Source organism: Nematostella vectensis, chromosome 14, assembly GCF_932526225.1.
Source record: "Nematostella vectensis chromosome 14, jaNemVect1.1, whole genome shotgun sequence".
Taxonomy (NCBI): Eukaryota; Metazoa; Cnidaria; class Anthozoa; order Actiniaria; family Edwardsiidae; genus Nematostella; species Nematostella vectensis.
The window spans coordinates 2,843,764-2,858,130 of record NC_064047.1 but is presented as its reverse complement, the minus strand read 5'-3'; the positions used below and the strand labels follow the sequence as shown (position 1 = coordinate 2,858,130).

Below are 14,367 nucleotides of genomic sequence, written 5' to 3'. Positions count from 1 at the left end.
CAGCGCTGTTCTTTGGCCGGATCTTCATTTATTCTTCGTGTCTGCCATTCGGCAAATACTTTAAACGTCCATTTCGTTGAGCTTCTAGTCTACTTATGAATATAGTCTTTTTATCTACTTTTTTGTATTTCGGCGGTCTAAACTGCCGCTTCAGAGGCATGTTGTTGTGAATTCAACAGCGCTCGTAGAATTACTAAATTGGTTTTATTTAAACGAAGTTCAGTATGCAGTCCATAGGTAATTAGGTTTATTTTTTCTTTATCTACTCAATAGGGGGCTCTGGTCAATACATCATTTCGTGTGGCAAATTCAAGCCAAAATAAACACAGAAATGACAGATAAGATAAAGCGGTGCTCTCTTCGGTAGGTACTATGTGTTTATGTGTTTTAAAGCTATTTTTGTAAACTTGTAGTGATTTAAGTGCGGGGAAAAGCAGAAGAGAAAGCCGAATTCGCTGTTAACGACTGCATTCTAACTACAATTTTTATCGGCAAACGTCAAGATTTACAGCAAAAATACAAACGACAGACTCATTCTTATATGTAATTGAAGTAACCTAGGTAATATCAAACACAAGTTTAATGGTAGGACTTACACTGCTCTTGTAAGTAGTTTGTTTGCTTTTTGTTTTTGTTTCTTCGTAGTAAATTTTACTTGTTTTTTTTTTCTACAATTTCCAACTCTACACTAAAAGTGCTTATTTGCTTGTCCAGATTCGCAAAAAAATATCTCAAACCAATCTTTTTCGGGGTCGCTATATCGTCGAGATATTCAGGCAAATAATTTCTATAGAAAATTTTTAAGAATCAATTTTCAAATCGATGTACATTTAATCGCATCCATTTTTCAAAGGGTCTTCATAAAGGTGTCCAACGATCACTTTTTACCAAATATCTGTTCGAAGTAAGGTTACCTAAACATTCCAATTTAGTTGGCTGGTAAATAAGATCTTTATGATTTTTACCCGTAAAAATATGAGATTAACAAGAAATCGTCCCTGTCAAATTTGCCTTCAACTTTCGAAAAACGTCTTATATTTTGTTTTCGAGATAAGGTTAATTGGAATTATTTTTCCTTACTATTGTAAAAACAAAAACAAAATATATATAAAATAGATTTTTTTATGGCCTCCTAAAAAAAGCAAAAAATGCTTAAGCGTCAAACAACATACAGAAGTATATTTTTGGGGGATTCAAAGTTACTGGTGTGTTAGATGCCCTTAATCCAATGTGCTTGTACTATAAGGTAAGTAGTCAATCCCTAAACTTTATCCCCAGACGCATATCTTCATCGCAACCGAGAAGTGCTCTGACGACAACTGGTGGGGATGCCGGGGTGTCAGCGGTCGCCACGTAGCTGAACTTTCTCAGGACTCTGACAAGGGCTAGCTTTATTTCCATTTGGGCAAACCTGGCAAAACACACAAGGCATACAGTTGTACATGGGAACCTGGCAAAACACACAAGAGATACAGTATTAAAACTATATGGGAACCTGGCAAAATACACCAAGCATACAGTTTTAGAAGTACATGGGCACCTAGCCAAACACACAAAACATACAGAATTAAAACTATATAGGAACCTGCAAAAAACATAAGACAAACAGTATTAGAAGTAATAATAATAAAAATACAATTATTTGTAAAGCGCTAAAACTATAGATACATATTCTAAAGCGCTAAATAAAAAGAACCAAAGGAAACAAAAAGTTACATAAAAATTAAATTATAAACATTGTAGGCTAGGTGGAACAGATACGTCTTGTTTAAAAGGGGTTAGTCCTCTTATCCGCCTGATGATAATAGGCAAATTGTTTCATAGTTCTGGACCAGCATGTGCGAACGCCCTGTCTCCTAGGGTTTTGCATCTAGTCTTTGGGACTACCAGGAGATTAGCGGTAATTGATCTGAGGCTATAGGAAGAGCGACTGCAGTTGATAAGGGATAAGGGACTTCGGGGAGAGTTGTCATTAATGCTGTGGTGAACATAAAGCAGAATCTTGAACTGTATCCTAAATTCCACAGGTAACCAGTGTAAGTGAATCAGGACGGGTGTGGTACTAGTTGTACAACACTAGTTGTACAATGGACCCTGACAAAATATACCTGACATACAGTCATAAACTAAATGTGAACCTGGCAAAATACACAAGGCATACAAAGTATTAAAACTATAGGAACCTGGCAAAATACACAAGGCATACAGTCATAAACTATATTTGAACCTGGCAAAATACACAAGGCATACAAAGTATTAAAACTATATAGGAACCTGGCAAAACACACAAGGTATACATAGTATTAAAACTATATAGGAACCTGGCAAAATACACAAGGCATACAGTCATAAACTATATGTGAACCTGGCAAAATACACAAGGTATACAAAGTATTAAAACTATAGGAACCTGGCAAAATACACAAGGCATACAGTATTAGAAGTACATGGAAACCAAACAAATCAAAGGGATGCAGTACTAAAAGTACACATGGGGGCCTGGTAAAACAAATACAAAAAACACCACAGACGGATACATTCATACATATATATTTACTTGCGTTAATTTTTATACCCCTCACTGGAGCGGGTGGGAAGGCCGTGGGAACAATACACGATTCACATAGTGACTCCATACCACAGGGTGACCGTGACTCGCTGAGAGCGACGGAACAATGACGTCTCTAATCAGTTTTTATCTTCTCGCGATACTCGTGCTTTTTAGTAGAGTCAATGACGTAAAACCACCACTTTTTGGAAATGATGGTAAGTAAAATAAGGATACGATCAAAATTTACCTCACTTAAAAAGTTTAGTTTAGTTTTCATTTCTTGTGAAGTAAGTGTGTCCAAACACAGTGACATTATATCCACTCTTCCGAAAAAAAACTTTTTTGGGGGCAATCTTTCAACTATTATTTATAAATTTCCGCGTTTTGAAATTTGCTATCTTGTCGGAGAATTGATTTTCATCACTATGGTAACTAGGTCAGAAGTGAGCAGAAACGACTGGAAATCATACGATTTTGTTCGACTCACACACACGTTCAGAGGCACAATAATATTTTTGGAAATGTCCTTGTGCACCGTGATTAAAAGTCTTTGCGCACCGTGATTAAAAGTCTTTGTGCACCGTGATTAAAAGTCTTTGTGCACCGTGATTATAAGTCTTTGTGCACCGTGATTAAAAGTCTTTGCGCACCGTGATTAAAAGTCTTTGTGCACCGTGATTAAAAGTCTTTGCGCACCGTGATTAAAAGTCTTTGTGCACCGTGATTAAAAGTCTTTGTGCACCATGATTAAAAGTCTTTGTGCACCGTGATTAAAAGTCTTTGTGCACCGTGATTAAAAGTCTTTGCGCACCGTGATTAATTGAGCCTTTGCGCACCATGATTAAAAATGCCTTTGTGCACCGTGATTAATAGTCTTTACGTACCGCGAGTAATAGAGCCTTTGCGCACCGTGAGTAATAGAACCTTTGCGGACCGTGAGTAATAGAGCCTTTGCGCACCGTGAGTAATAGAGCCTTTGCGCACCGTGAGTAATAGAGCCTTTGCGCACCGTGAGTAATATAGCCTTTGCGCACCGTGAGTAATAGAGCCTTTGCGTACCGTGAGTAATAGAGCCTTTGCGCACCGTGATTAATAGAGCCTTTGCGCACCGTGAGTAATAGAGCCTTTGTGCACGGTGAGTAATAGAGCCTTTGCGCACCGTGAGTAATAGAGCCTTTGCGTACCGTGAGTAATAGAGCCTTTGCGCACCGTGAGTAATAGAGCCTTTGCGCACCGTGAGTAATAGAGCCTTTGTGCACGGTGAGTAATAGAGCCTTTGCGCACCGTGAGTAATAGAGCCTTTGTGCACCGTGAGTAATAGAGCCTTTGTGCACCGTGAGTAATAGAGCCTTTGCGCACCGTGAGTAATAGAGCCTTTGCGCACCGTGAGTAATAGAGCCTTTGCGCACCGTGAGTAATAGAGCCTTTGCGCACCGTGAGTAATAGAGCCTTTGCGCACCGTTAGTAATCCTTTGAGCACCGTGAGTAATAGAGCCTTTGCGCACCGTGAGTAATAGAGCCTTTGTGCACCGTGAGTAATAGAGCCCTTGTGCACCGTGAGTAATAGAGCCTTTGTGCACGGTGAGTAATAGAGCCTTTGCGCACCGTGAGTAATAGAGCCTTTGCGCACCAAGGGTAATAGACCTTTTGCGCACCGTGAGTAATAGAGCCTTTGTGCACCGTGAGTAATAGAGCCTTTGTGCATCGGGAGTAATAGAGCCTTTGCGCACCGTGAGTAATAGAGCCTTTGCGCACCGTGACTAATAGATCATTTGCGCAACGTGAGTAATAGAACCTTTGTGCATCGTGAGAACTAGAGCCTTTGCGCACCGTGAGTAATAGAGCCTTTGCGCACCGTGAGTAATAGAGCCTTTGCGCACCATGAGTAATAGAGCCTTTGTGCACCGTGAGTAATAGAGCCTCTGCGCACCGTGAGTAATAGAACCTTTGCGCACCGTGAGTAATAGAGCCTTTGCGCACGGTGAGTAATAGAGCCTTTGCGCACCGTGAGTAATAGAGCCTTTGTGCACCGTGAGTAATAATAGAACCTTTGCGCACCGTGAATAATAGAGCCTTTGCGCACCGTGAGTAATAGAGCCTTTGCGCACGGTGAGTAATAGAGCCTTTGTGCACCGTGAGTAATAGAGCCTTTGCGCACGGTGAGTAATAGAGCCTTTGCGCACCGTGAGTAATAGAACCTTTGCGCACCGTGAGTAATAGAGCCTTTGTGCACCGTGAGTAATAGAGCCTTTGCGCACGGTGAGTAATAGAGCCTTTGCGCACCGTGAGTAATAGAGCCTTTGTGCACCGTGAGTAATAGAGCCTTTGTGCACCGTGAGTAATAGAGCCTTTGTGCACCGTGAGTAATAGAGCCTTTGCGCACCGTGAGTAATAGAGCCTTTGCGCACCGTGAGTAATAGAACCTTTGCGCACCGTGAGTAATAGAGCCTTTGTGCACCGTGATTAATAGTCTTTACGTACCGCGAGTAATAGAGCCTTTGCGCACCGTGAGTAATAGAGCCTTTGTGCATCGTGAGTAAAATATCCTCTTCGCACCGTAAGTAATAGAACCTTTGCGCACCGTGAGGAATAACAAACAGTGGTCTGTACCCTTCACATCTCTTGCACAGCTGGGCCCTTCTCAGAAAGCCCACAACCAAAAATATGGTAATAGACGGTTACTTGGTTGTATTTTGGTATATCATTTTTATTTGTCATTTAAGTGTGATGAGCAGTACCAAGTTTCAAGAAATCTAGCCAATAATTACTCAAGTATTACTATTTTGATCAGCATGACTCATAATTGTACCGATTGCTGACCCAGGACTATTCCAAACGTTTCTTAATCGCTTCGACCTACCTCATCCCAATGCAGTTATGCGGGCCATGCCCAAAGGGAAGGTAAGAGTACGGGTCACGTGATTGCTTGCACTCACGGCTGAATCGCTCGGGGTCGAAGCGCTCAGGATCCGTCCAGAACTCGGGGTCGTGATGCATGCTGTAAGCGTCGATAAAGATGGAGAGACCTTTGCGGAATCTGTAGCCCTTGATGACACAGTCTTGGGTGCACTCCCGAGATGCCACAAAACCTACAGGATAAACAGAGATCAATATTATGGTGGAGCTTACAAGTCAATTGAGCCAGTTTGCATGTAGAACTAACTACTGGTCCTGCTATCGCTTTGGTTACTGCTACTACTGCTACTAATAATAACTAAATAAACCCTAAGGAATAGCAGAATGGGAGTCTGCAATTTTAATCCCTATAAATCACAAAAACAAGTCACAGAAAATCATAATGCTAAATCAGATGCTTTTAATTGCACAAATGATATTTTGTTAGTGAATCAATTAATCTCAGGTCCATTATCAGTTTGAGGCATTCAAAGGGAAAGTCCTAATGAATAGAACAAACTTTACACCATAAGGGATAAAATAAGAACTTGATTTCTATTTTTTAATAAGACTTTTCCTGCATTCCTTAGTATTTTTTTCAACGTGAGATTCCCGCTTCATCTATGCACTCTTTGTAACAGGCCAAATAAGGGGATGGGACGGAAAGTGGCGGGGTGGGGGCATGTATGCCTTTTTAGTAATAGACCTAATATGGGTATGGCGGCAGGGGTAGGGGGGGATCATCTCCCTTTCTTCAAGGCCTCTTCTGCCCTGCCTCCACAAGCTAAAAATTGTATTACCTGGTGGGTACAAGCGGAGAGTCTCTGAGATGACCATGTCCAAATATGGCAGATTGTGCACTGTGTCATATGATGGCATCTGATCTTCCTCTGTCCACACGCTGTCAATCTCTCGTTGTAACTTTTCCTGGACATCGGGGTTGGTGGCCAGAGAGTATGCCACAAAGGACAGGGTGATATTGGTGGTCTCATAGCCTGCTATCAGGAAGATCAAACTTTGTGCCAAGACTTCCATGTCAGAAAGCTTCTTGGACGTGTTCTCATTTGCAGCGGCACTCAACATTAAATCAAGCATGTCCTGTTGGACATTGAAAAAAAAGTTAGCTTGATTTTGAGTAAAATGGAATGGGCTCAATGGGCCATACACAGGCGCATACACCTGGCCTTGGCACATGCAACCCCTTTGGCTACCAAAAGTTGGGTCATTTCTGTTTGAAGGCTCATGAAATACAATGCTTTCTCCACCAATCTGGGTGTGCAACTGGTATATATATAGTTCTCTGTAAAGCAGTCTAAATGGAGGGAAATAAGCACAAAATATTAATTTATGGCTTTCATACATGGAGCAGGTTTCCTTTTATAAGTGTTTTATAAATAAAACTGCAGATTTTTACCCCCTCCTTAACACACCTTGGCTTCTTTATGAGGATTCACTTTCTTCACTTCAATCATCTTTGTTGTGATTTTCATTATGTCATCAAAGTTACCGATGAGAAGTGATGGAAACCATCGGAAGATATATTTTCTGAAGGGCATGAGAAAAATAAGAAAAAGCATCACTCGGCGGGCTGGTGAAGTCGACATAGACTTTCGTGCTGCTGTGAAGGCTGGATCATCGTAATTAGTCTGCGCCTCGGAATGGATCCCAAATGCTGTTTTCAGGATGGTGTCCATGGTTAGACCCTGATGAAACCTGAAAAATATGAGTTTGATAAACAAATTTTAAAGTAAAAAAATATATTTATATAAAATATATAGGGGTTATTTGCCGGGTGGGAGGTCCGTATCGTGAAATGCCGTGATCGAGGTATTGAAAATACTGATGACCGAGGCCGAGGTCAGTATTTTCAAGGCCGAGATCACGGTATTTCACGATACGGACCGACATAAACCCGGTAAATTACTTATTTATTATTTTTTCTAGCGCCAGCGAAAACATACTTTGAGCGAGCAACGCACGCAAAATATCAATTCTTAGACCTAGGGCAGATATAGGAATCTTTGAACCGCTCTATTAGCCAATCAGAATGCAGGATTCGTTACCGTGACCGCTAAAAAATAATAAAGTTTGATTTTCAATTTTAAGCAACTGGGTGGCTGCCATCTTCTCAACCCTCCTCCCCCCTTTTTTTTAGAAAAAAAAAAAGAGGATAAAAGCTTTGCAGATCCCACATTAAAAATAATTAAATTATTAAAAATCTACTGTCAGACACACCTTTGTTATTGTTTCAACCAATCTTAGAAAAAAAGTTATTCAGAAGAAACCTCAAAATACCCACCTTAAAATATACTTTACCAAATTCAATATAAAAAATGGATGCTGTCTTACTCTTAGGGCTGACAGAGGCTTATAAACATCTTGTTCTCAATATAAAAAATGGATGCTGTCTTACTCTTAGGGCTGACAGAGGCTTATAAACATCTTGTTCATACTGTATATTTGATATGACATTAGTGCTTCAAGGAATCCTTAATCTCAAGATTCATGACAGCAGGGAGGATAACCGCACACATACTATATTTCTCCGCAAGCTAAAAAATAATGTGGTAGCGCGCGCTGAAATCTTGCGTGTGCGACATCCTCAACTCTCCTTACTTATGCACAAAGAAAGATGTTCCACTGTCAGCAATCTTTGTCAGTTTGTTTATAAGCACATCACACGAAGAGTTGATCAAAGGTACCATGAGCTTCATCTTATGGGCACTGAAGGCGGGCGACAAAGAGGTCCGGATACGATGCCATTTGTCATACTTGGCTCTTGTCATGAAGCTATTAAATGGCTCTTGTTGTTCAAGGTCGAATGACTGATGAGACAAAAATAACAGACATTAGCTTATATTATCATTGTGTGTAGAGTAGAAACTCAGTAAATGAACTTCAACATTTGATTGGTGCACAATTGGGGCAATTGAACACACAAAAGTATCCAATCAAACTCAATCAGCTGTTTGGTAATCAAAATAAATCTAACTAAACCGATTCCCTTATTGTATTTTTAAAGCAGAATTTTATGGCGCCTTTTCAGGGTCAAAGTTAATGTTGAGTGTCACGCATGAAATTACTTACGAATTAAAACTTTCATACGCATTATTTGATATTCGAATGAAAACTTTTCGCATTATTTGAATAACCTTTTGAAACTTTTTGAATTATTTGATAATCGAACTAAAACTCTGTGCATTATTTGACTATTGGTTTAAACTTTTCGCATTAATTTGAATATCGAATTCAACCATATTTCGTTCTCTGGTACTATTAGCTGAGGACACTAAATCAAAATTAACATTAAAAAAAATTTTACTTCAGTGTTTGTTATAATTGACCTAACAGAATCGAACAAATGAATTCATTCGATTGGTTTTGAGTTCAATTGATCTTACAAAATGCATCTATACCGTTTGGAAGTGTAAGGGGAGAGTTTGTTTTAATTTTAGCTTTATCAATTACGTCAACGCTATCGCTTATGCTGCGTTACGATGGACGTCGTCTTGAAGAAGGAACACGACAAAATAAATGTGCTTTTCTTTCCACATTACCGATTGCAAACAATAAAAAATCTCTCAATTTAAAATCAAAAGCAATTACCCACCGGTCTATCCTGAAAAGAGCTGAATTCCTTCACCATAATATTCTTCACAATGTCGGGATCTCCCACGATAACACTCGGCTTCTTGCCAACGAGAAACATCGCATAAAGTCTGCCATACTTTTTATAGTACTCTTGAAACTGATTTTGCATCTGTCCTTTGTGCCGAATCAGGTCATGCAAATGGGCAATAAATGGTAACGCCGTTGGACCAGGCAGATCGCCTGTTGCTGCTATCATCGTTGAACGGAGATAGGGATACACGAAATAAGCATAAAGTATCGCACAAATAATTAGCGCTAACACCAAAGATAGTGCATTTGTCGATACAAACGCTATCACAGAGGCTAGGATAGCCATGACTTGGCCTGATCTACGGTAAAAATCCAGGCTAACACTAGCTGGTACAGTTACAAGCTGCTTATTTTATCCATTCGAATGACATCTTCGTTTATTTTGGTCCCCACTTAGTCCAGTCAATCTACGTCAAGAAAGGGGCCAACATCGGACTATTGCATCCCAAGGTTTTTTAACGGTTTCTTGCACAGAAAGTATCCCTCTATAACATACTAAAAGTCTAAAAAAAAAAAAAAAAAAAAAAAAAAAAATCGGAGCACGCAAACACCCCCAAAAACGGATCCAATTTTCACATAAGGCTAGTATGAAAAACCACAGGGATCCCACTTTGATCTAGCAGACATTTGATCTAGCAGACATTTCGTTATCATAAATGACTAAACGTGATGAAAACAGGTTCTCATATACAAATAGTTCTAAGTGGCTCGTAAATAATAATGTCATTGATTCAGTATATAACAAGAAAGTATATGGACACATAATACCTGTAATATAATCATTCTCATGGTATCGTTTTTCTGTGAAAATAGATTCTTTAATGTTTTATAATTTCTTTAATGTTAAGACCCGATTGAGAGGGAATTATTACACGTTGACCCTGGAGCACTAAACGTTATGCAGTCCTGGAGGTCTCTCAAGCCCGGGGAGGGAGGGGGGGGGGGGAGCCTCGAAAAGAACAGACAACAATTCTTACCCCTAAGAGATAGCACATTGGGTGTGATAGAATTTTTAACCCTAAGTGATAGGGATTGGGCCACCATTAAGCGTGGGACACCCTTAAAGATAGCAGAATCGGAAAAAATCCTCCTCCCCGGGCGTGAAAACCCCTAAAAGATAGCAGAATCAAAAAAAAATTCTAAAACACCCGGCCCTAAGAGATAGCAGTTGGTAAGAATTTTATACCCTAAAAGATAGGTCGAGCACCCCCGTCTACTTTTCTGGAGAGTCCCCCCCCCCCCCACGGGCTCTCGAGATCTGTTAATGGTTCACCCTGTCATTGACTTACATCTAGGCTCAGACTTCAGATCGCCTTTCGTTGGTTGACTTGATAGAATACTGGAACTTGGACCTGTTAGACATGGCTGCTGCTGAAGTTGGGGATAGATTTTGTGGCTCTTTTAGCTCTGTTAACTGCTGCCTGTGCGCGGATGTAGGGTGAGCAGACAAGCTTCTTGAATGATGCCCCCTTCCTACCCGTATTCATGGAAGGTGGTATCACAACCAAGGAGCGCATGGATAAAATGCAAAAAATAAAATGAGAAATAGAAATAACATTAAAACTTTCCCTAGCAGCTCATTTATGGCCGTCATTACCCACATCTTTGTGTAGATTTGGTTTTTAGGCTTAGTTAGATGTCATGGGCTTGCATGCGGAATTATCGTCACCAACAGGAACGGTGATGCTAATCGTGTGCACAATTTTACCGCAGCTTTCCACATAAGCAATCATATATTCGATTCGTCATCAGCTTCCGTATCCATTGTGCCACAACCGCTTTCCCTCGGGTACTTGCTCAACATTTAAATAAAATTCTGCCACACTCATTATAGAATCTAACAATGCTGGAGGGAAACTTTAGAGCTCGAAGGAGAAATGTTGTTTAAGGTCTTCTGGGGTTGAGCTATAATTGAGGGCTGAAACGACAGCTGTAACATGTACGACACGTCATTATCAATGGGCACTGCCGATTGCGAGGTTGCGCTTCTCAACATTGACTGCGCTGTCGGCTTAGACACCCGTACAGGTGTTTTTCAGTGTATAGTCTTGAAAAAGTCTTGCAAAAACTTGCAACAAACAAACAAACTCAAACTAATGATAATAACTACATGATGTGCTTGATTCTCCTTCTAAATACCCGTAAAGATAGCTAGAAACCTGTGGATTTTGCCCCAAAAGATAAGCTCTATCAGATAACGTGGATTTTTATACAGATCGTATAGAATTATATATTTCTTATTATTTATAGTGGTATAAATTTGATTTTTTTACAGTATGTGTATTTTCGTGATTATCATGATTTGGGATTCCTGTGGTTTTTCATACAAGCCTTGTATGGGTTAATTCAATGCGTTTTTCGGGGTGTTTGCGTCCTCCGATTTTTTTAGACTTTTAGTATGTTATAAAGGGAGACTTCATTAATACAAAAACGTTGACAAACCTTGTGTTGCAATTAGTCCGATCTTAAACCGTAGATGGATTGGACTTCTTCCATATTTGGTAGACTTCTTTTCGCGAGCAATCTCCTCCAAAGATTGCACGTAAATCCACCAATCACGAAAAAGCAGGAGTGTCGGGGTACCAAAGTTGGAGATTCAAAGCACAGTCTTACCAACCTCTCAGTAAGTCTCCAGTCAATCCCAGTAACTAGCTCAAATATTATTTTCACGATTGATCACCTCTTGTAATTGTCCTATAGTTGTCTTATCCTAGAATAAAGGTCACAATAAACTCTCAATGCTTTGTGATGTGTATTTATTCAGAAATAAGCGGTGTTTCTATCGTTTGAGCAGTTGAGGGATTCCGCGTTACTTGATGCCTCTAAAAATAAGTAAATGCAGGCAGGTTCGGAAACATGCGTTCAGATGAAGCGGCCGGAATTGAAGTACGAGTAAAATCTCGAAAATCACCCACCACAGTGCGGTAGAATACAAATGTCTCCATGTCCCCAGCGAGTTTCGGCCTCCCAAACAAACTCTTTCTACCAGAAAAGGCTCAGTTTTTTACACATTTCGGCAACCCATAGACGATAGAGGAATCCGTGGATGCAACTAGGCGTATCCAGATAGTGCTCCCAAAAAGCCAGAAAAGTGCTCCCAAAAAGCCAGAAAAGTGCTCCCAAAAAGCCAGAAAAGTGCTCCCAAAAAGCCAGAAAAGTGCTCCCAAAAAGTGCTTAAAAAGTGCTCCAAAATCAAAATAGTGCTCATTGGCGGAAAGAAAATTACCGTATATTTTTAAAACAATTTAGAGATAAGTTGTGTTTTAATTAAAATTCGAAAAAAGAAAGAATATTGCTTTTATTAAATACATGCATTAGAGTATCTTATATTGTTGTCCATGAACGGGGAAATCACATCAACTTATCGATTATAAATGACTTTGTTCTCTTTTGTGTTTGTTTACCTTTGTTATTTGGATACTACTAAAAAACAATGTTCATTTACAAACATCACCAATGTCAATAATGTCAAACCTGATAACAGACCTTAATTATAACAATCTCCTAACGAGAAATAATTACAATAGATGTAAAACAGGAAAACATGGCAAACAGATCTTCTAGATAAGGCATTCTAGTATTGTAATGTTTTATAGAAACCCTGGATCCACACATGCTAGTGCTACTCCAAAATTAAGTGCAATGGAGGAGAACAAATTGATTTGGAAAGCAAATTCTAAAAAAAATATTTGATATATTACCGAAAGTGCTAAATGAAAATGTAAATTTCAAACCTAACTTATTCATTAAACTATTTAGCGTACAGAGGAGTCAACAGAGAGAGAAAAAAAGGAAGAAATGGGACTTCATCTTCAAAAAAATTAACAGTAATGCAATAACTTGACTGAGCACTTTCCTAACATTTCCCCTTTCCCATTATCTTTAGATTGATAGAAAACTGTTTTCTTTACAGATTTATCATGGAGAGCATGTATCTTGCTCTAAAAAACCCTATCACACTTATACTGCTTTGTCAAAGTAAGATACCCTCTACTGTTATCTTTCGGACAATTGCCTATTGTCATGCCATCCAGCCTTTAGTATCAATCAGGTAGTCCCTGGTTGGATTTACCTGAATAAAAATAAAGTGGAAACAATTATTTTTTTTTTAAAGCATTATTGTTATCATACCATTTATAATATTACTAATTTTCCACAACTATTTGAATTAAAAACATGAGATGCAAGATACAGACAACATTAGCAAATAAATAAATTGACAATAGGTGTTGAATTTTGGATTGTTATTTTTGATAATAATAAGTCTTTTCACCCCGAAGCCAAACAAATAAATTCCAGGTTATACAGGCCCAGAATAGCAGTGTAAACAATTTTGGAATCAATTTGGTTTCAGAAAAGACACCATTTAGGAGAGCTGTGGTGATTCATTAGAAAATTTTCTCATCCAGGTAAAGCCAAACAAGAAAAAATCAACATGAATCCACCTTTGCTTGCAAATAACTAGACTACTACGTATTTCTGTCGTTAAATTCTTACTTACCGTGAGGAATATTCGCCGGAATTTATAGAACTTGTAAGTATTTACGAATTTAACATTTTCATGGCGATTGTCAGTGGAATGAAACCCATTCAAGTGCACGCCAATGTAACCAGCCAATCGAAATTCAAGTAGATGGTATTTTGGCCAATCAAAAGAAGGGTGGGTGACTTTAATATGGCATCTTGACGTCAAACTAAAGCTAGTACGGTGTTTTAGTGTTTGGTTTGGAAAAAAACACGAACAATCGAGCATTATAAGAGCACAACAATAAAAGAAAAATAACTGTCATATTCGCAATACAAATTATCGTACAAGACTTTTTGTCGCCTTCTGTTTGTCGCCTGTGGTTGTGTTCGCTTTATTTTGTTAAGTTTATTAAGTATATAAAATGGTAAACTGCCAACTTCCTGCTACCAACTCGTCGACACACACAAGTACTAAATGAATTTATAGCCGAAAATAGACACCAATTCAAGGGCCTTTGTTTTTAGGATCTCCTTACATAGATGTCGACGACGTGAATCAATATTAGTAAAACTCCTTTAGTAGCCCTTATCCTTTAGTCACACAATTTGAGGCAGGAAAAAAAAATCCGGAACTCTTTCTGCAATCACTCAACAAGAGCTCCATTCTTGTGCGTTGTCGCAGCATCATAGGCAAATTTGATTTTCTAAAATAATATTCCTTTGTTGCATCTACATATTCCTACAAGTGGTTTCTTCTGCAGTTCTTTCGATGC

General features: G+C 39.2%; 1 protein-coding gene across 1 annotated transcript; it reads right to left on the bottom strand.

Moving 5' to 3' along the window:
• Window positions 1–11: 11 nt before the first annotated feature.
• LOC5504769 (cytochrome P450 3A4) lies at window positions 12–9,576 on the bottom strand. Its single transcript, XM_032373075.2, has 6 exons — window positions 9,057–9,576; window positions 8,063–8,271; window positions 6,877–7,159; window positions 6,247–6,544; window positions 5,412–5,640; window positions 12–1,411 (listed from the first exon to the last, which is right to left on the bottom strand). The coding sequence occupies exons 1-6, from the start codon at window positions 9,411–9,413 to the stop codon at window positions 1,255–1,257; spliced, it is 1,533 nt and encodes a 510-aa protein (XP_032228966.1). The 5' UTR covers window positions 9,414–9,576; the 3' UTR covers window positions 12–1,254.
• Window positions 9,577–14,367: the final 4,791 nt, after the last annotated feature.